Source organism: Ochotona curzoniae, unplaced genomic scaffold (genome assembly GCF_017591425.1).
Source record: "Ochotona curzoniae isolate NIBS_2020 unplaced genomic scaffold, NIBS_Ocur_1.0 scaffold_4506, whole genome shotgun sequence".
NCBI classification, from domain to species: domain Eukaryota; kingdom Metazoa; phylum Chordata; class Mammalia; order Lagomorpha; family Ochotonidae; genus Ochotona; species Ochotona curzoniae.
The window spans coordinates 49,576,746-49,599,267 of record NW_024467119.1 but is presented as its reverse complement, the minus strand read 5'-3'; the positions used below and the strand labels follow the sequence as shown (position 1 = coordinate 49,599,267).

Here is a 22,522-nt window from a genome sequence, read left to right as displayed (position 1 = left end):
TTTTTAGTACATAAATACCCACATACATAAAATAAGTCCTTAAAAAATTCTACTAACTACTTAGTAAAATTACTAGAGATACAGGGAAAATTACTGAAGTACAAAAGGGATCATGAACTAAGATAGTTTGGGACCCTCTCTAATTCTACACAAATTATGAAACATTCATTTCAAAACAAAATATTATTAGAGAAAGAATATACGCACTTGTTGAGAATCCTGGTTCCAATGAGGAGACCTAAGTACAGACTGTGGAATTACTGTAACAGATGGTTTTCTAGCTGTAATGGAAAAAATCAAATGTTTTTAATTCATCACTTATAAAAGGTTGGTTCAAAAAGATTATAGAAAAACAGAATTGCAAGGTAAGTTTAGAGGTTGACATCTGTCATAGCAGTCAAGATGCTCATATCCCTTACGAGGGTACCTGAACTGTGAGTCCCAGCTGTTTCTGAAATTAATTCCCCCAAATGTGTCCCACAGGAGGCAGTAGATGATGGCTTACGTAGTCTGACTCCTGCCACCACAGGGCAGACACGAATTGAAGTGCCCATCTCATGGGCCAGGCCCCACTTGGTGAGGGCACTGGGGAGTGAATCAATCCACAGATGGAAGACAGATCTGCCCACTTTTTCCTTCTCTTTCTCTCTTAATTGTTCAAATAGATTTTTAAAGAATTTAAAATGCTTCTTTGGGTGCAAAGAATTTTGACATTCATGTGTTGTTTGAGTATAACAAGTATTCTCTATAAACTTTCTGAAGACCCTTCATTTGGTAGTGTTCTAAAATATTTGGGGCTGGCACCATGGCACAGCAAGCTAAGCCTTTACCTGCAGCACCAGTATCCCACATGGGCACTGGTTCTAGTCCCAGGTGCTCTACTTCCAAATCAGCTCCCTGCTAATGCACCTGGGAAGGCAGTGGAAAATGACCCAATTCCTTGGGCCCCTAAACCCAGATGGGAGACCCAGAAGAAGCCCCTAACTACCGGCTTTGGACCAGCCCTGCTCTGACTGTTGTGGCCACTTGGGGAATGAACCAGTAGATAGAAAATTTCTCTCTCTCCTCACTTATTCTGCCTCTCAAATACAAATAAAAAATGTTTTTATAAGTTTTTAAAAAACAAATTATTTTAAATTTATTTTAAAACTAAAGAAAACAAGAAATACAACATGTTTTAAATGCAGTAGTATAAAATATTTAATGTAGACTTTTTAAAGGATTTATTTGGTTGAAAGACAGAGTGACAAACAACAAGAACACACTCACAGATCTGCTAACTCCTTCCCTAATTGGTCACAGAAGCCAGAACTCGGTCAAGCCTCTGCCAGCATCTTTAACTCCATCTGGTCTCCCATGCTGGTGAAAAGGGCCCAAACCACTCAGGCTACTTTCCTCTGCTTTTCCAGGAGCACCGGCAAGGAGCTGGATTGGAAGTAGAGTAGTCAGGACTCATACTGGTGATATATCCTTTAAAGTTCCACATCTATAATTTTAAAATAATTATTACTGTATCTTATGGAAACTTCATTTTTGGCAACTCTGAATTTTGGTTTCACTACTTTCCTGCTAAAATTTAGAATAAATTGAATGAAACAAATGGGTTTTGGAACTTGATGTTATTTATAAATGGTGGGGCAGGCTTGCAGCACAGTAGTTAAGATGCTGTTTGGGACCCCAACATCAGAGTGCCGGATTTGATCCCAAGCTCTGCTTCCCATGCAGCGTCCTGTTCTCCATACCCTGAGAAAGCAACAGATGGCAGCTCAAGTACTTGAGCATATGTGGTCCACATGAAAGACTTAGGTTGAGATTTGGGCTCCTGGGTTCAGCCTGTCCTAAACTTGACTGTTGAGGCTATTTGGGGTGTCAACTAACAGATGGGAGGTCTCTGCCTCCTCATCTTTCAATTGAAACAAAACCCAAAATAGCACAAGACAAAAATTTTTCCTCCCAGGGTGAGCACTTTGGTGCAGTAAATCAAGTCCTGACTTGGGATACCTGCATAGCATATCTGAGTGACGTTTTATGTACTGGTTATGCTACTTATGATGCAGCTCCTTGCTAATGTCCCTTGGGAGGGTAATGAATGATGGTTGGCCCAAGTTCTCACACTCATGTGGGACCCCAAAAGGAATTCCTGGCTCCCAATTTCCACCTGACCTAGCTCCAAGTATTGTAGACATATGGAAATTGAACCTGCAATTCAAAGTTTCTCTATCTCTCTCACTCCCTCTCTCTTCTTCTGTTTTGTGACTTTGAAATAAAGACAAATTAAAAAAAAAATGTTTTCCCTTTACTCCTTTCAATACAGAATAAAATTCCAAACACTCTGATCTATGTTCTATCATCTCACAAAAACTTTAACTGGGTATCTTTTTCACTTCCAAATGCTAAACAAGCAGTAAAAAATCAGTGGCCAGAAATACACATTCCCTACAAGGAAATACCCTGCCTTCCTATTTTAGTTTGTGTTGTAGATAAATGCCTTGGGGGGGGTGGTCTATTTAGTGATCCATTTTCACATCTTGATTTTTTTTGTGAGTGGACTTCTCTATTTAAGATGTACTGTGTAAAGGGTTACCTAGTGTTCCCCAATGCCAACAAGCTTCTACATCTTTTATGAAGAAAATACATATACTTTTGTAAGTTTTATTCAGGCACATGCTATAGTATTGTCAGCATGAATTCAATGACAATACATCAATAATATATGCTAGATAGGTGTGTTTAAACACAAACCCATATAAAATAATGTTTTATATTAATGAGCTGTTGAAAATATTTTGACCAAAGTCTTCCAAGGATGTAATCCTGTATTTCCCCTGGGAGCAATCATCCAATATTTGCTCATTTAGAATCTGCTGTGACTTTACAGACCAGAACTGCCAAAAACAATGAGAATTAATTATAATTCTCCTTTCCAACTTGATAGGAATAAGTCGGACTATCACAACCAAATTCTATGATTCTTAAACCCTTGCATGAGGAATCTAAAATCATACTTAGCCTTATATAATTATATGTACCCATATGTACTTTTAAGCTTATTTATTTCTAGAAACTTAACAATTGCCATCAAACTAATTTCACGTATCTTGATATTTATATTTTCTCCAGAATCATTTAAGATACTCAAGTAAGTATCCAATTTCAAACACTGAGATCATAAAATGCATTATTCTATATATTTGTATATATACAATTTACTTTTATATCCTTAGACAATGTGATAAATGATGCTTAAACATACTAAACATCAATTTCACCTGTCATAGAAGCAAAAAATTAAAAATATTGAAATGCTGTTTCTCAGTTATTACAGACATTAAAACTTTCAAGTTTAACAACACAGCATTCACAGGACTATAGACAAACAGCTACTGTTATACATCTTTTGGTGGGACAAAAGACTGCATAATTCCCATCAAGAAAACAAAAACACGAATTTACTCAGTAATCCTATTTCTAAAAAATCTTCTACAGCCCAGTGCAATAGCCTAGTGGCTAAATGTCCTTGCATTGCATCCACCAGGATCCCATGTGGGAGCTGGTTCATTTCCCAGCTGCTCCACTTCCCATCCAGCTCCCTACTTATGCCCTGAGAAAACAGAGGATGGACCAAAGCTGTGGGCCACTGCACCATTGTAAGAGACCCAGATGAACCTCCTGTTTCCTGGCTTCACACTAGCTCAAGTCTGGCCATTGTGGCCATTTGGTGAGTGAATCAGCGGACAGAGGTTTTCCTCTCTGTAAATCTGACTTTAGAATAAAAAGAAATCAATCTTTAAAAAAATTTAAGACACAGCTTTAACATGAAAACAAAAAATGCATACAAAAAGACATTAAAAGAGCTTCTGGGGCATGGTGTGGTAGCTTAGCACATAAATCCACTTCCTGTAAAGCTGGCATCAGCATCCCACTTGGGGGATGGTTCAAACCCCAGCTGTTCCACCTCTGATTCAGTTCCCTGCTAAAATGCCTGGGAAAGCAGTGGACAATGGCCCAAGTGCTTGGGTCCCTGCACCAATGTGGGAGACCTGGAAGAAACTCATACTTCCTAGCTTCAACCTGGCCCAGCTCGGCAGCCATTTTGAGAGCGAATCAAATAATGAAAGATCCCTCTCTAACCTTTTTTTTTTTTTTTTCTGGAAAAGCTGAGTATCCTTTATCCCCAATTTGTGATTAAAAATGTTTGATTTCAGATGCTGGAACATTTTCAAAGCCTTTACCAGTATTCCTAATCCAAAAATCCATACTCTGGAATAATTCATTAAGCCTCTGCCTGAGGCACCAGTATTCCACATGGGTGCTGGTTTGAGTCCTAGCAACTCTACTTCCGATCCAGCTCCCAGTGTCTAGGAAGGCAGCAGTGGAAGACCCAGGTCCGTGAGCCCCTGTACCCACATGGCAGTTCCAGACAAAAGCTCCTAGTTCATGGTTAGCTCAATACTCCAAAATTTAATTTCAATTTATTCTCTTATTATTTTTAACTTAAAAGGCAAAGTTACAAAGAGAAAAGGAGAAACAAGGAGAAAGAGAGCTTCCATCTGCTAGTTCACTCCCTGAAAGACCACAATGACAGGAACTGGGCTCGTCTTAAGGCAGATTTTTTTTTTCAGATTTACTGATTTTGATTGGAAAGGCAGATATACAGAGATATAAAAAGATCTTCTATCAGCTGGTTCACTCCCCAAGTGGCTGCAACAGCCAGAGCTTCTTGGTCTCCCATGCTGGTGCAGGATCCCAAGGCTATGGGTCATCCTCTTACTGCTTTCCCAGGCTACAAGCAAGGAGCTACATAGGAGTGGAACAGCCAGGACACAAACTGATGCCCATATGGGATGCTGGCATGTGCAAGGCAAGGATTTAGCCACTGAGCCATCACATTGGGCCCCAGGCAGGTATATTTTGAGTCTTTGATTTTTGGTTTAGTGCTCACTTCAGCAGCACATATACTAAAATTGGAATGATTTTTGGTTTAGAGATGCTCAATATGTACAGATACACAAGGCTATTTACTGTCACTTTATTTATAGATGTAAATACTGGGAATAATGTACAATAACCTAGGAAGTTTAGCTAATTAAATGATGCAACATCCAGATAGTGACATATAACTGCAAACTAATCCTGTGAACTGATTTGATGCGATTTCCAAAACGTATTAAGTGAAAAAAAAAAAGTGTTAGAAAATTCACAGATGAGGCAGGCATTTGGTACTGCTCTTAAGTGGACCCTTGGGATGCATGCATGAGAGCCTTGGTGAGTTCTGGCTGGAATCTAATTCCAGCTTCCTGTTCATGTGCACCTTGGAGGGCAGCACATGATGGCTCAAGTAGTCAGGTCTCTTATAGAAATCTCAAGGAAGTTCCTGGCTCCTGGTTTCAGCAAGGCCCAGCCCTGGCTGTTGCAGCCATTTGAGAATGAGCCAGCAGATGGCAATCTCTGCCCTTTAAATCTCAACTAAAACTAGTTAAAACAAACCATATGCGTGTGTGTGCGCACGCGCCCGCGCGCGCACACACACACACAAATATGGTACCTTATGTTGAGTAAGGGAAAATGAAATTTTATATATAGTTATTTATTCTTGCAAAAAAAAGGTCCAACACAGAGTTCATCACATGGGTAGGAAGTATAAGGAATCTAAGTATATTTTTATATACCTTTGATTTTTTTTTAATCTCAGCTACTATTTTACATAGTGAAACACAAAATATAGTAACAGGGTGAACAAAAAGCCCCTATCTAGAATCTAAACAATGGACTACACCACACTTACAGGAAATTACATAAGCACACGAAAGTACTCCCAGCACAACCTAAAAACAAAACTGCAAAGGACAGTGAACTTCACAAATATGTAAAGATTTTTTGCTATTAGTAGTAATACTGGTGTGACAATTTACAAACTATATGCTATGTGTTAAAGACCTCAGGAAGCAAAAAAAAAAAAATGGCGTTGTTTGAAGCCTATACCCTTTTGTACAATTATTGAAACAGAGGAGAGGAAGAACCCTGAAGAGTAAGGTAAAAACTAGAAGTACCAATATGTACTCAAGATTTCTTACAATGTATTTTCCAGGATATATTCAGAAACAAAACATAGGGATGAATTATCAAATGCACACACATTCATTTACAGGCGTGTATATATTCCTAAGTCATACAGAAGATTTCTAGAAAGATACTCTCAGAAACCAAATTAATTCTCAGGAGTGAGCTGAGGAGCGATGATAGGAAGGAGACTTATTTTTCTTTACATTATCCTCAAACAAAACTGATTTTACCAAGAATGTGTGTTAGCTGCTTAAATCCTGCATAATTCTTTCACGTAGCAGCAGCCACAAGTTATCTTCTCATTCCTTCAGCTACAAAGAGAGTAACAAGAAACAAACATGCCATTCTAACCTTTAGGACTTCTATCTGCCTCACGTGTCTGCTGAATTTCTTGTTGTTGAAGGGCAGTACTATTATTCTTCAACATTTCCAAGCTGTCTAAAGCTGTACTGTATTCAGAGAGTGACTTTAAAAGGGAAATGCTATTTACTAATCCAGAAAGTTCTGAAGAATTTCTAGGATTACCCCCATGTTGTACACTTTGTCTGGCAGCTTCGACTTCATTATAGTCATTCGGTAAACTTCTTAACTTTCCCAAGTGCTTGGTTTCAGGAACATAAACCGTGATGTCTGTGGGAACAGGATTCTTTTTATCCAGAGAGTAAAACGAAGAACTGGAATCTTGAGTATTTGTTTTATCAAGCTCAATGCTTCCAGAATGATTGTGATTGGCATTTAATAATTGGATATTACTGTCAGTGCTAGAGGTTGTTGGGAAAACCTGTTTATCATTTTTGTCTAAGTCAATTCCTAAAATAGAAGGTTGACGTGCAACATTTTCAGAAAATAGGCTACCACTTTCAGAACTTTGATTAGTGATCATGTTTGTATTCTTAGCTTCATTTGGGAATAGAGGAAAATCATGGTTAATTCTGACTTTTTCGAGAGACTTCTTAGCATCTTTTTTATTACAGAAATAAACATCATCAGTCCACTCTAAAGATGAGTCAAAGTTGCTTAATGTGTCACTGCATTCTTCGTCTACTCCCTTCTCTGTGTTTTCAGCTTTGCAGGGTCCTGTGTCAAAATCCACACAAGCTTTACCAAGGAAATGTGATGGCAGAATCTCTTTAACAGGGGATGTCTCTGCAGGTTTTCCACCAATAGATGTTAGCAATGGCAAATGTTCACTTCCCATTTCCTTACGGCTTATATCTTTCCACCTCTTCGGAACACTTGAATTGCCATCGTTAATCAAAATTTCTCTTTTTCCACTTTCTGAATTTTGTGAAACTTTACTGCTTTCCTGTGATTCGTCCTCAGTGTCACTGGTCTCAAAATTGTTCAGATTAAAATTTATCTCCAAAAATGGCTGTTCACAAATACTATTTAGATGCCCCCTATCAGTATGACTTTTAGAAAATGTGTCTCTGATGTCATCAGAGATCCCAGAATTGCTATTTAGAAAAGATTCAGTTTGTAGGTGTTCTGATTCTGGCAGAGAAGAAACTGGTTGCTCACACTTTTCTTCCAGTGCTTCACAAGCATTCGCCACATGAGCATTTTCTGTAATGTAAACAGACTGTCCTAGGTATTCCTTGTCATTTTGACTAAAAGGTACTTTATTCCTGTCTTGAATGTCAGAATTAGATAATAAACCATCATTTTCTGCTCTCCTGCAGGTAACCAGTAAGCTGTTGCTTTCACGTAATGAAGGAATTTCTAATTTTACTTCCTGATTCCAGGATTGGTGACTACTTCCCACAGGCTTATCTTCACTATGCTTTTTATCCTTTTCAGTACTTGTTTCTGAGACGTCTACTTTGGGTGACAAAAGTTCTTTCACATTCATATTTACATCAACCTCTGTATCACTGGCATCCTTCATCAAAGAGTGCACAGGTGAATTTGGTACAGATAAATACATAGCCCACCGACTTTCGTTTCTCATAGTACTTTCCAATGGGTACTTAGAGTCGGAATTGCCTTCGCTCTTCATCTCAGCATACTCTTCCTGCAGACTGAAGCACTTCGGCTTAATAGGAATTTTTAAACTTTCTTGTGGTTGCACCTTAGGAAAATGTTCCGCAGCTTCAGAATTGAATTCCTTATACCTATTAGCAGACTTGGACTTCAGAAGAGCTAGTATCTGTGCTTTGCTTCTGACGGCTTGTGTACCTCCTGAACACTGAGATGTCAAATTATCTCTTTTATTTGGCTCATTGGTTAGTGAAGGGTCTGAATGATTGCTTCCAGAGCAAAAATAATTTTCTTCAGATAGCATTTCCGAGTTAACCTTAAAGCCTGGAGTAAAAGCAACTGAAGACATGCTACTTCTTTCTTTGGTTTCAAAAGAGAGAGCATTCTCAAGGTTCGTTGGTAGAGTATTCACATCTTTTTTGCCAATAGTAGGAAACAAAGGCGGTATGCTGTAACATGGAGGTACAAGCATAGGACCTGGTCTCTGAGCTTCAATCAACATTGCTGATTCTCCATTTTCTGGAATAACCATTTTCTTTGGAACTTGGCGTGGTGCTTGAAAACCCTACAAATATTAAAATAATTATTAGTTATACAAATATCTGTAAAGAAAAAGTGAAATAACTGGCTTGAGGAAAATAATTGAGTCAATGTTGTTGCAGCCAGTTAAATAATCCCTCTGATGCCTGTAATCCTACTGGAATGTTAGTTCGAATCCTAGTTACTCCACTTCTGATCCAACTCTGCTGATGAGCCTCAGACACGTGGAAACCTGAAAGGGGTTTCTGGTCCCTGGCTTTGGCCTGGCTGAAACACAGCTGTTATGGGAAAGGGAACTGAGCAGACACATTATCTCTGTCATTCTACCTTTCAAATAAATAAATAAATCTTGAAAAGAAAAACAAGAGCCAAGCGCCGTGGCCTAGCAGCTAAAGTCCTCGCCTTGAACATGCTAGGATCCCATGTGGGCACCGGTTCTGATTCTAGCAACTCCATTTCCCATCCTGCCTGTGGCCTGGGAAAGCAGTCGAGGATGGCCCAAGGCTTTGGGACTCTCCACCCACGTGGGAGACCCGGAGGAGGTTCCTGGTTCCCGGCTTCCGATCGGCGCAGTATCAGCCGTTGTGCTCACTTGGGGAGTGAATCATCGGACGGGAGGTCTTCCTCTCTGTCTCTCCTCCTCTCTGTATATCTGGCTTTGTAATAAAAACAAAGAAATCTTTAAAAAAAGAAAAAAGAATAAAATAAATGAAAATAAATATTTTTAAAAGATTTAAAGTTTGCAAAACTAAAATATAAATTCATGAAGTTAAGATTTTCCAGACTAGAATTTACTTCCTTCCTAATTAAGTACATGAAAAAGTATTTTAACGACAGAATACAATAACTTCAAATTCATTATTTGTTTAAACCAGTTTTATGAATAGATGTTGGTGAATTATTTTCCACAGAGAAACTTACAGTAAACTTGCGTTTTAAGCCAGAAGGCTGACATCCAAGAGACCGGCCAGAGGATGCAAACCTCCTTGCCTGCGGAGTTTCTTTGACATCTTCTTTAACAGCTGTGCTTCCAGAAACTTTAACTTCCTCCACAGTGATTAAGTAACGATCACTTTCTAAGTCATCTCCGGGTTTCACCTAAATTGTAAAAAATAAGTGTCACAATCTTGTGCAGCTAATTATTTGATCATCTATATATTCCTATAAGCTCACTATGCACCAAGCACCAAGCAAGATTCACTAGATATTCAGTGCCTGTTGAACGAATAACTAAATTTATCAACTCTTTATTAATATGTAGAAGCATTTCAAAAGGGTCATAACACAAGTTTAAAAGCTTAACTTGCTCACTGAACAGTACATACTATGAACCTTCAAAGGCCCTCTATTATACACTGGCATTACAAACACTGACAGAAATAATATCTCTCAAGGAATTTATTTAGACTACTTGCAGCTAAATATATATTTTTAAATTTGCAGTTATTAATTACAAAGCTTCACAAATAGGTATGAATTACACACATTCTCAATTATCACAAAGTATATTATATTACAAATTACTTATATAACCTTATCCCAAAAGGCATTTTAATCACTTAAATAAACACTTGCATTCATTTCTAACTACTATTCAATGATTACTAGCTTTGTTTGAAAACATGCAAAATCTGAATCAGATAATTTTCTACAAATGAAATAATTTAAGAAAGAATAGCAGTAATTACTACCTATTAAGCATCTACTAACTGCTTATCCTAGACTTTTTAATGAATATAAAAATACAACCACTATAAATGTCACACAAAATTGCAAAATGAATTAAGGATCATAAGAATGTGCATTTTGACACATTCAAAATCATGGTAGTCAACTGCTAAGTACTTTGTACATCATCTCTAATCTTCAGACAAAGCATAATGTCTGTCCATTTGGGAACTCAGAAGTTAGGAAGAACATGAAAGTGGGAAACGAATCCAGAATAACCAACTCTAACATTCTTATTCTTTACATTAAAATATGCCTTAGTTCCCTTTAATTCCCTTTTCCTTCCTATATGGAGAAACACCAGGTAAAAGGAAAAATACTTAAATGGGAATTTCACAAAATTTTCTCATTGTAGGTCTCTGACAATCAAAAAATCAACAACCGAATCAGGTTCTACAGTCAATTCATAGGTTCCAATCCCAGCCCTAGCATCACAGTTCCATTAGTAAACTATTAACACATTGATAAAAGAAGCATTCTCTTTAAACAGAAGCTTAAAAATCAAACACATTAAAGTACCTCAAAGCACTTAAGAAATAAACTTTCCAAACATGATCCTTTGTCATCATATAAAGTTGCCTGCATCAAAAAGAGATAAATGTTAAAAACAATATAACTCAGCTTTTCACAAACATCTTCAAAAAAAATAACTAAAAATTGTTTTAAAAACAAATTATGTAGGGACCAGTACAATGGTTCCATTGGCCAAGCTCCACCTGCAAGCACCAGCAGCCCCTATGGGTGCCAGCGTGAATCCTGGCTGCTCCACTTCCCATTGAGTCCCCTGTTTTTGATTTGGAGGAAGCAGCAGAGGAAGGCTCTGGGCTGAGCCAAACTAAAGCCCAGAGCTCCAGCTGTTGTGGCCACTTGGGGAGTAAATCATGAGACGAAAGATCATTCTGTCTGTCCTCCTCTCTGCATATCTAACTTTGTAATAAAAATAAAATAAATCTTTAATTTAAAAAGTAAATTAGGTGATGAAAGGATTACACACTTAAACTTGGATTTCAAATATACTTATTGTGCATTAACTCAGTCTGCAAGAGAGCAAAGAAATTTAAAAATGTAATTCTCACCACAAGGATTCTGGAATGGGATTAAATCAAAGTGGATAAACCGGGGACAAAATCAGTTAACAGAAACATTATGCTAAAATACAAAATCAATAGCCCTTTCAATACTGTTTTGGTTTCATCTCATGAGTTTTAATATTTTTGTTTTTATTTTCATTTCTTCAAAAGTCTTTTTCTTATTAATTTCTTCACTGACTCATAGGTTATACAGTAGTATCGTTCGCCTCAAGAAGGTTTATTTTCTTTTTCATTTCTTCAGCAACACATTGGTCATTCAGTAACACGTTATTTAACTTAATGCTGTAAATTTTCTATTTTTCTTCTTATTGTTGATTTTGTTTTGTGGCTTTTCATTTAAGGGAAATAAGATGTGAATATACAACACAGTATGCATCTCCACTTTCAAATCAAAGATGAATTTCAATGAAACTGTTAAATATATCTTTTTTTTTTTTATTGGAAAGGTGGATATACAGAGAGGAGAAGAGACAGAGAGGAAGATCTTCCATCCGATGATTCACTCCCCAAGTGAGCGCAACAGCCGATGCTATGCCGATGCGAAGCCAGGATCCAGGAACTTCTTCCAGGTCTCCCACATGGGTGCAGGGTCCCAAAGCTTTGAGCCGTCCTTGACTGCTTTCCCAGGCCACAAGCAGGGAGCTGGATGGGAAGTAGAGCTGCCAGGATTAGGATTAGAACTGGCGCCCATATGGGATCCCGGTATGTTCAAGGCAAGGACTTTAGCTGCTAGGCCACGCCGCCGGGCCCTGTTAAATATATCTTGACAATAGGATGCTAGTCTCTCTGCCATTTTTCACACCTGCAAGTCAGGATACACTTAAATAGCAGAATGACAGACTTAGGACGGTTTATGAAGGACTATATTATTCTAATAATATAGGGGAAATCGGGGGAGGGGAGATATGAGGAAAGGGGAAAGAGAAATCCCAGAGCAGAGCCTATGGAATGGTATCATAAAAAATAAATATTAAAAAAAAATTATCCTAAATAAGTCATTTATAAAAGACTTCACATTATAAAATTCTTTTCATGTGAAATGCCCAAAATAAGTAACTCTAGAGATAGTGAGCAGTTTGGAGTTTGCTTAGGCTTGGGTGCTGGGTATTGAGCATAGGATTGCTATCTGAAGTGACAAAAATGCTTTAAAATTAGATTGTTGTTAGCTGCAAAACTGAACTACATAAAAATCAACAGAATGAGAGGAATCAACAAATGTGCATTTTATATCTCAATACAGGTCTTCGAAATAACCAAGAGCTATTGTTTCTAAAAATTGGTTATTTCCAAGAGCTTTATTTTTGCTCCTTATTCCTTTCATCCTATACTCCTCCCTTGAACAGTACCAGCCTCACAAATCACATCACACTATGGTTTGGCTCAAATCACGCCAAGGTCTTCACAGCTCTCAAAGAAGAGAATGCAAGTCCTCACAACAGCCAATAAGGTATACTTAATCCTCATCTCCATTCTCCCTTTGCTCACTCGGTTTCAACTCTACTGATATCCTCCTATCCACAGACATATGTATCCATTCAATTTTCTGGTCAGCTTCATGGCATTTTTCCAATACTAGGGGGCTTAATTTTTCATTTTCTACTGCATTCTTCTAGAAAAGTAGCTAACAAATGACAGGTGCACACAATACATTTGTTACATATTTGTTACATGAATGAACCCAATCCAATACCTTCTAAGTACAATAACACCCAAATGCAAATGACTTGAATCTATACTGCTACAGCACAGCTCCTTCCTAAGCCCCAGGTGCTCCCTAACGACTGCTTGAGTATTTCTATGACACCTTAAATAGTCTTCTCACAATCGACTAAAAATATTTATTGGTCTCATTAATTTTCTTTTTGAGAAATCTTACCTCAGTACCATAATCAAAAATACAGAAACCTGAAAGTCATTTTGGATTTTCCTCTCCCACACCACATCGAAGATCTGATGATTCTACAAGATTTTTACAATTTCTCTCTAAATAATGTTAACACCAACTTGATCAAATGTCTTTTTTTTTATTTTTTTCTTCTTTTTTGTTTTTAAAGATTTATTTATTTATTGCAAAGTCTGATATACAGAGAGGAGAAGAGACAGAGAGGAAGATCTTCCATCCGATGATTCATGCCCCAAGTGAGCGCAACAGCCGATGCGAAGCCAGGATCCAGGAACTTCTTCCAGGTCTCCCACATGGGTGCAGGGTCCCAAAGCATGGGGCCGTCCTCGACTGCTTTCCCAGGCCATAAGCAGGGAGCTGGATGGGAAGTGGAGCTGCCAGGATTAGAACCAGCGCCCATATGGGATTTCGGGGCCTTCAAGGTGAGGACTTTAGCTGCTAGGCCACACCCCGGGGCCCCTATCTTTTTTTTTTAAAGATCTATTTATTTTTCTTGGAAAGGCAGATTTACCAAAAAAAGGAGAAACAGAAAGAAAGATCTTCCATCTGCTGGTTCACACCCCAAGTGGCTGTGATGGCCAAAGAAGAGCTAATCCAAAGCCAGGAGCCAGGAGCTTCTTCCGGGTCTCCCAAATGGCTGCAGGAGCCCAAGGCTTTGAGCCATCCTCTGCTGCCTTCCCAGGCCACAAGCAGGGAGCTAGATGGGAAGTGGAGCAGCCAGGATACAAACCAGTGCCGACATAGGATCCGGACACATACAAGGCAAGGACTTTAGCCACTAGGGCTAACACACGGCCCCAATGTCCATCACTTTTTGTCTACAATATTCTACAGCCTCTTTACTTTCAAAACAATCTTTCTAAAACACAAACATCATGTCACTCTTCTGCTCATAATTCTTAACTGGTTCCTCAAGAGTTACACACACAGTTCCTGTCTGTGCAAAAGTCTTCAATTCTTTAAAAAGCACAAAAAAGATGGGCATTCAAAATAAAACCACTGGACCCGGCGGCATAGCCTAGCGGCTAAAGTCCTCCCCTTGCATGCCCGGGATCCCGTATGGGTGCCAGTTCTAATCCTGGCAGCTCCACTTCCCATCCAGCTCCCTGCTTGTGGCCTGGGAAAGCAGTCGAGGACGGCCCCATGCTTTGGGACCCTGCACCCATGTGGGAGACCTAGAAGAAGTTCCTGGATCCTGACTTTGGATCGGCATAGCATCGGCTGTTGCGCTCACTTGGGAAGTGAACCATAGGACGGAAGATCTTCCTCTCTGTCTCTTCTCCTCTCTGTATATCTGACTTTCCAATAAATAAATAAATCTTTAAAAAAATTAAAAAAATAAATAAAACCACTCTAAATTTTATTTTGTGATCATTCTAGAAAATTAAAAAAAGTTTTAAATTCTGCCCTTTCCCCAACGTGAGCGCTTCACTCCAGCCATACTTACTTGCCTTTAGTTCACAGTACATTTCATCCCATTTAATAATTCCAAGTTATTACGCTTAAAACATCATTTTCAGTTCCCTTTGTCTCAATTTATCAATTCTGCTTAACAAACAAACAAAAATAAATCTGTAAAGACTTTTCTAAAGTCAGATGAAGATGCCCCTCCCTTAAAATCTAATGGAACCCTAAGCATACAAATTATAATTCTCACGATTTCATGTAGAATTATTGTACAAATATACAATTCTCAAATTATAATTCTACAAATTATAATTCTCATGATTAAGCCATGTTATTGAAACATTAATTTTATTTATTCTACTTTCCAAGGTAAAGCAATAAGTAGTGGTAGTAGTAAGTTTTACTAGGTTTACCATCAGAACACTCAAAAGGCTTTAAGATCACCTAGATTAATGGGGCTGGCAATGTGGCATAGTGTGTTTAGCCACTGCTTGGGACACCCACATCTTGTTTTGATGTGCCTGCCTTGAATGCTGGCTACTCTTGATTCTGATCCAGCTTCCTGCTAACGTGCCTGGTCTGAATCCTTGGTCTTACACTTCTGATCCAGCTCCTTAATGGCTCCGAAATGTAACAGAAAAAGGTCCCGAGTATTGGATCCATGCATCCATGTGGAAGACTCAGACGAAGTTCATGGTTTCAGCCTTGCCCAGCCCTGGCTGTAGTAGTTATCTGGGTATGAAAGGACTAATGGAAGATCTATTTCTGTCTCTTCCTCTTTACAACTCTCTTAAAAAATTAAATAAAAAAAAATTCCTCTGGAAAAAAAAAGTACTGTACTTCTTCAATTTAAGCTGACTGAACATTAAGCTGAGCTCCCACAACAAAAGTAATCAGAAGAGCCTGGAGCTGTGGCACACCGGGCTAAGCCTCCACCCATGGCGCAACATTCCATACTGCACGCTGGTTCAAGTCTCAGCTGCTCTACTTTCCATCCAGCTCCCTGCTTATGGCCTGGGAAGGCAGCTCATGAACCCACATGGGAGGCTTTTGAAGCAGCTCCTGGCTTCAGACTGGCCAGCTCCAGCCATTGTAACCATTTGGAGAGTGAACAAGTGCATGGAGGATATTTGTCTCTCTCTCTCTCCTCTTTTACCTGTAACTCTGCCCCTCAAAAGCCAAAAACACTTCAATATATTTTTGAAAAGAAAAAGTGATCACAAAGTTTAACTTGAAGATTTTAGGACAAAACCAGTTTTTAATTTGTTGTAATAAATTAAATATTACTTTTAAATAGCAATCTCCTAGCTTTAGTAAACAAGTAGAAAAAGCACATAATATGGTAATCCTTAACTGCTGACGACAGAGGACCTTCATGCAAAAAGACACAGATTTAATATGTTCTATATAACATTTTATTGTTAGAAACTCAAGTAAAATAAATTTCTTTTTAAAAGTTACAGTATTGGGCCCGCCGCGATAATGTAGTGGCTAAAGTCCTCGCCTTGAATGCGCTGGGATCCCATGTGGGCGCCAGTTCTAATCCCTGACAGCCCAGTTTCCCATGCAGCTCCCTGCCTGTGGCCTGGGAAAGCAGTCAAGGACAGCCCAAAGCCTTGGGACGCTGCATCTGTGTGGGAGACCCGGAAGAAGCTCCTGGCTTCGGATGGCTCAGCTCCAAATTAATAAATTAATAATAAATTTATTTATTTATTTTTCTTGGAAAGTCAGATATACAGAGAGGAGGAGAGACAGAGAGGAAGACCTCACATCCAATGATTCACCTCCAAAGTGACCGCAATGGCTGGTGTTGCGCTGATCCAGAGCCAGGAGCCAGGAACCTCCTCCAGGTCTCCCACACGGGTGCAGGGTCCCAAAGCTTGGGGCCGTCCTCAACTGTTCTTCCAGGCCACAAGCAGGGAGCTGGATCGGAAGCGGAGCTTCTGTGATCAGAACCGGCATCCACATGGAATCCAGGCGCATTCAAGGTAAGGACTTTAGCTGCTAGGCTATGCCACTGGGCCCACAAGTGCCAGTTCTAATACCACTGGCCCTGCTTCCCATCTAGCTCCCAGCTTATGGCCTGGGAAAGCAGGCGAGGACAGCCCAAAGTCTTGGGATCCTGCACCCATGTGTGAGACCCAGAAGAAGCTCCTGGCTCCTGGCTTCAGATTGGCTCAGCTCCAACCGTTGTGGTCACTTGGGGAGTGAATTATCGATGGGAGGTCCTCCTCTCTGTCTCTCCTCCTCTCTGTATATCTGACTTTGCAATAAAATAAATAAATCTTTAAAAAAAAAAAAGAAAATTTGTTTTCCTAGCACATAAGTAACATTTTATCATCTATGGAGTTTTCTTAATATTAAATCAAAAGGCAAATGCCTCATTCTTAGACACCGCAATCAATTGCTTTGCACTTACTTTGTTTCCTAAGTGAGGGATCTTCAGAATTCCATCTTGCCACACTTTTGACTTTTTTGTCTTTTGATGAGTATACAGGACCTTAATTTTAACAGAACAAAAGAAATGGCTCTTACTGAATTCAATGTTATGTTATTTTATATACTCTTCTACTGTATAATAAAAAAATAAAGGCATCCAATAAAAGTTTAGATATATAAATATCATAACAATAACAACAAAACATTGAAAAATATAGAAAAGTTGGTATTTTCATGGAATAGGTGTTTAGCCCAGTGGTTAAGACACAGGATAGGATGCACCAGTCGGAGTCCCAGTTGCTTCACTTTCAAGGCAGCTCCCTGTTAGCTTGCCCGGTAAGGCAATGGAAGATGGGTCCAAGTGTTTGGGTCCCTTCCACCCAGATGGCACATCCACACGGATTCCTAGCTCCTGGTTTCAGCCTGGTCTAGGGCTAGCTGTCAAGGTTATTTAGTGAGTGAATGCTCAGACAAAAGTATTTTTCCTTTTTCTCTCTCTCTGCTACTGCACTCAAACAAATAAATAAAAACCATTTACAAAGAGAGAAGATTATTACCTGGTCTCAAGCTCCCAATTTGTTACAAACAATAACAAATACGACAGAATGGCCAAATCAAATACAGTGCCTTGTTTGAGGTATTCTTATATTTAAGAAGTATTCACTATTTATCTGAAATTCAAATTTAACTGGATGTCCTGTTCTTCTTTTGCCAAATCTGACAATGTAGTAAGACATCTATACAAAGAAGGAAGGAAGGAAAAGAAGGAGAGAGAAAGGAACTGTGAGAATTGCAGAACTTACAATAAATTCTCGGTGTGCCATCGCTTCTTCTCAAGTGAAAACCTCCTGTGTCCAGAAAGTAATCAGTGCTGATTGAACTACTATGCCATCTGAAACAAAAAGTGACAGAACAATTAACCTTGATGGAAAGAATGAACTCTCAGACTATTCTAACTACCAACAGAAAAACAGACATGTAAAGAGATGGATCTGTCATTAGGGACTCAGGAAGAACAAGAATTCATCAAGTAAAGAGGCAACCAAGCACAATTCAAACTCATGAGCAGTACCAACATTTTTCCAAATGCTATAAGATGTATCAGAAAAGTTAATCCTGACTCATTCTTAGAGCCAGGATTATAGCCACCACAAGATGGCCCCCTTGTGTTTTCAATTTACAGTCATCCCTTGGTGCCAATGTGAGATTGATTCCAGGATCTTCTCAAGAAATAAAGACACCAAAATCTAAATGCTCAAATCCGCATATAAAATGGCATAGTTCTGGGGCCAGTGTGTCAGTGTGGCACACTAATCTGTTACCTGCAGTGCTGCTGGCATCCTAAAGGGGGTTCCAGCTCAGTTTCCAGCAGCAACACTTAACAACCCTGCTGCTGGCTAAGGGCCAGAAAGGTGACCAAGTTCTTGGGCCCCTACACCCATTACAGACTCAGAAGCTCCTGGCTCCGAACATACCCAGCTCTGGCCATTAATGCCATTTGGGGAGCGAAGCAGGGGATGGAAGATCTCTCCCTGCCTCTTTCTGTGTGTAACTCTTTCAATTAAAATAAATCTTAAAAAATAGCATATTTTGCTTATGAGCTGCATACATTCCATGTACATTTCAAATCAAGCTTTCATTGATTATAATATTTAATGTAATATAAATGATAGGTAAATAACAGTTACACTACATTGTTTCAGGAATGAATGCAAAATAGATGCCTGTTAACATTCAATACAGATCGAAATTTTTTCTGAGTATTTCCACCTTCTGGTAGTGAGGGGACGGTATGCCTATCTCATACAGCTACCCCTCATCCTATCCACTCTCCACTCAACAACCAGAGTGACCTATGCCATGGACAGGATTTAGCCCTAAGAGGTACTGTCTTTCAGAGATCTAACTCCAGCACTTCATATCCAACCCTCCAGCCACCAGGAATTACCAGAGGCCTAAGCATACCATAAAGATAAAAGAGAGGTCCAGAGAACCACAGCAACCCAGATGCTTCTGGAGCAAGGTGTCCCCAGGAACTGAACGAGCTGAATACTCCGGGTATGAAGGTGAAGTATCACGGTGTAGACAGAGTGCTTGGCAGGTGGCAGAATTAATACTTAATTACCACAATAACAGACAACACTTACAAAGTGCAAATATATACCACGCACAATACATGCAATCTTACAGTGTATATACTATTTTCATTATGCACTTTACAAAGGAGGCTGAGAGGTAGGATACATTTGGAACCCCTGCATCCCATATCACAGTAGCCTAGGTTTAAGTCCTGGATCTGCTTCCAAGTCCAGGTCCAGCTAATACCCACCTGGGAAGCAAGACTGATGGTTCAAGTCCTCAGATCCCTACCATGAGCAGTTCCCAGACCCTGCCCTTCTGGCCCACCCTCAACCATAATAAGCATTAGGACAGCAAAACTGAAGGATTGGATATCTCTCTTTCTCTTTTAAACAAACTAAAATAATTTTTTCAATCCAAAGTACACAACAGTCAAGCAACTTGCCCCGTGTTGTAAAGTAAAAAAATAGAAGATTCAGAATTTAAAACCAACTAGTATAAACAGCAGTGTACATGCTCACAAACAGTATTTCTCTCGATTATCCACTATATATCAGGTGAAAACAAGATAATTTGCATTTATCAGTGTCATAATCTTGAAGTGTGTTATCATAATTTACAGATTAGAAATGCAACAACAAACAATTTAGCATTATTTATGAGCTACTTACAGATTAAAATAAATTCTCATTATTTTCCTACATTAGACATTTCTGGGGTTTATTAGTTAAAAGGAACTGAGGGAAAAACAAACAAACAAACAAAAAAGCAACTGAGAAAGGTCAAGCTCTTTAAAATCATAAATAAACTTCTGGGATTAAGCCTAAAAAAGAAAAACTTAATTCAACTTGAAAGTATCCAGCTGTAGCTTGCCTTGTATCCAGGCAACTGTTACAGTGCTGGGAAAAGTGGTTAGTAGCTAGCAGGCATTCTGTACCTGGTTAATGCCAAGCTTGTGTTAACTATACCAGTATGCCAGCATAGATGCCTATCTTTTTTTTATCTAATGCATTTTTTTTCCTTTTTTAAAGATAAGTGTGGACAACAGGGAAGTCCAGGTCACACCAGCCCAGCACCAAGGCTGGGCAGGGCAGGGCCCTGGGTAGTGGCACTGCAGATTGCCTAGGGAAGGGGCCTGGGGACACACTGGAGTGGGAGCAGCTGAGGGAATCTTTGACAGGGAAACAATGATTTCTAGGGGCTTCCACAGACTAGGCCTCTGCACTTGCAGCTAGGCAAGGGAGCCGAGATGAAGCAGTTCAGAGAGGGGAAACAAGAGGACATGTCTGGGTCAGGCCAGGACACCTGCCCACATGGGAGACCTCAGCTGAGCTAAATGGCATATCACCTACCACCCATCAGTGCACACAAAAGCTAGAGCCAGAAGGGGTATGCCTGGTTGGGCTAGACCACAGCATCCACCCATGAGTTTCAGAGCAAGAGGTGGGCCACATCAGGCTGGGCTGCAGCACCAGAACACAAGAAAACTAGATCTGAGGGCAGGTTCTGTAAGGGAAATGTGGACTTGCCCGTAGGACTGCAATTCCCTGCGTTTGTGTGAAGAGCTGGAGGCAGAGACAGGCCAAGCCAGGCTGGACCACAGAACTCATCCAACAGGAACACACGTGACACTTGTGCAAGCTAGGCTGGGAGGAGGCTGGGCAGGTCCAGGCTGCCAGACCCACCGGCACATACAAAGGCCAGGACAGAGGGCAGATCATGCCAAGCAGGGCTGTTGCCCCCACTAGCACCTGTGAGATCAGAGGCTGGGAACATGCCTGGCAGGGGAACTGTGGCCACTCCTCTGCTAGGCTGTCCCTAACTGATGAGCACAAGAACTAAGGCTGGGGGTGGGCCAGGCCGGACAAGGCAGCAGCACCTGTGGACATCCTTAGGCTGAGCTAAGCCACAGCACCCAGGGCTATGCAAAAGAGCCAGATGGGAGATGAGCTGGGCCAGCCTAAGTTGCAGGAGAGGCTAGTGGAACAAAGACTAGGACTAGGGGTGGGCCTATAGGAGGTAACTGGGGGTTGCACCAATTAGATTGCAGCATCCCTGGTATGCACAAGGATCAGGTCTGTAATGGGCAGCACTGGGCCGCAGCACACATTGGTTCATGTGAGATATGCAGCTGGGGGTAGAACTGACCAGGCAGCTGTATCCACCAATATGCGTGTTGGCTGTTGCAGGAGACAGACCAAACTTGATCCTGCACTGGCTGGAGCACACAAGAGTGAAATCTAAAGTCACTCCAGGCAAGGTTTTTTGGGGGTCTATCCAACTAAACTGCTGGGCTCAGACCCCAGGCACAGGGAAAATCACCATATATACAGTCTGACCTTGGAGTGCATTACTGGGAGTGAGCCTCCTCAATTGCTGATGCCTAGGCTGTGGACAGCATGCCCACACGCACCCGGGGGACATGAGAGCCTGCTCAGCTAGGCCAACAGAGGACGTCAACAGCCTCATTAGAGGATGGAAAGCAGAAGAGGTTACACCACTCTTCTGGCCAAGCTTTGCATGTTCCTGGGTCTGTGGATGCACTAAGGTGGACTCTGTCAACCAAGAGGCCTTGGAAAGCAATCCTGGAGCAACAAAACCAACAACTTCTCAGAACTAGCAAAACCAATCTCAGAATAACTCAGAATACTCTTCCCGCATCAAGGTCTCTAATGCATCATCGAATGACCATCCCCCACCGGCGGGTGGGTGTGCAGGACTTCGCTCCCCGCCTTTCAAGTAAGAGGCATCTTGTTAGGACACAACCTTACCAACCAACCAAAGGAACGCCACACATCATGTTCCAAGACAATCTGGCCCGGTGCCTCCGAAGCACAGTGGGAATCTGACTTTTGGGTTATGAAAACAAACAGCACGAGCCCTTCTCCTCAGGCGCTACCTAAAGAAACGAAGGCGAGGCAGCAGTTCCCATACAGTCCAGGCAAGTGGCGCCCGCTGCCGCCTCAATCTCGGCTCAAACAGCACCCTTCCCGACCCGCCCCTGGCTCTCAACCAGCCAAGGTCCCCTGACGACCCACCCGTCATACCCTCGACACCCCCTGCAAAACGACTTCACCTTCCACGGCACAAAATCCGCTTTTCGAATTTTTCCCGCGAACGCGAGTGACATCATCACCCTGGGACCAGGCAGACAAGGACCCACGCTGAGCCCGCCCACCTCCCCGCCCCTAGAATCACACGTCATTCACACCGCCAATCAGATCCTTGACTGGCACTGCCTAACGTTCTCGCGTGTGACGTCATGGCAGGCGCGCGGCCTGCAGGCCCCGGT

The 22,522-nt window shown here is 40.7% G+C and overlaps 1 protein-coding gene across 1 annotated transcript in view; it reads right to left on the bottom strand.

The window, feature by feature from the left end:
• ZGRF1 (zinc finger GRF-type containing 1) overlaps window positions 1-22,077 on the bottom strand; it is a 69,441-nt gene extending 47,364 nt beyond the window's left edge. Inside the window, exons 1-7 of the mRNA XM_040967208.1 lie at window positions 22,002-22,077; window positions 17,955-18,043; window positions 17,132-17,212; window positions 10,831-10,890; window positions 9,505-9,681; window positions 6,589-8,608; window positions 208-281 (exon numbers count right to left, since the gene is read on the bottom strand). Coding sequence (XP_040823142.1) covers window positions 208-281; window positions 6,589-8,608; window positions 9,505-9,681; window positions 10,831-10,890; window positions 17,132-17,212; window positions 17,955-17,975 — 2,433 coding nt within the window. The 5' untranslated portion in view covers window positions 17,976-18,043; window positions 22,002-22,077. The remainder of the gene's footprint in view (window positions 1-207; window positions 282-6,588; window positions 8,609-9,504; window positions 9,682-10,830; window positions 10,891-17,131; window positions 17,213-17,954; window positions 18,044-22,001) is intronic.
• Between the last annotated feature and the right edge of the window lie 445 nt (window positions 22,078-22,522).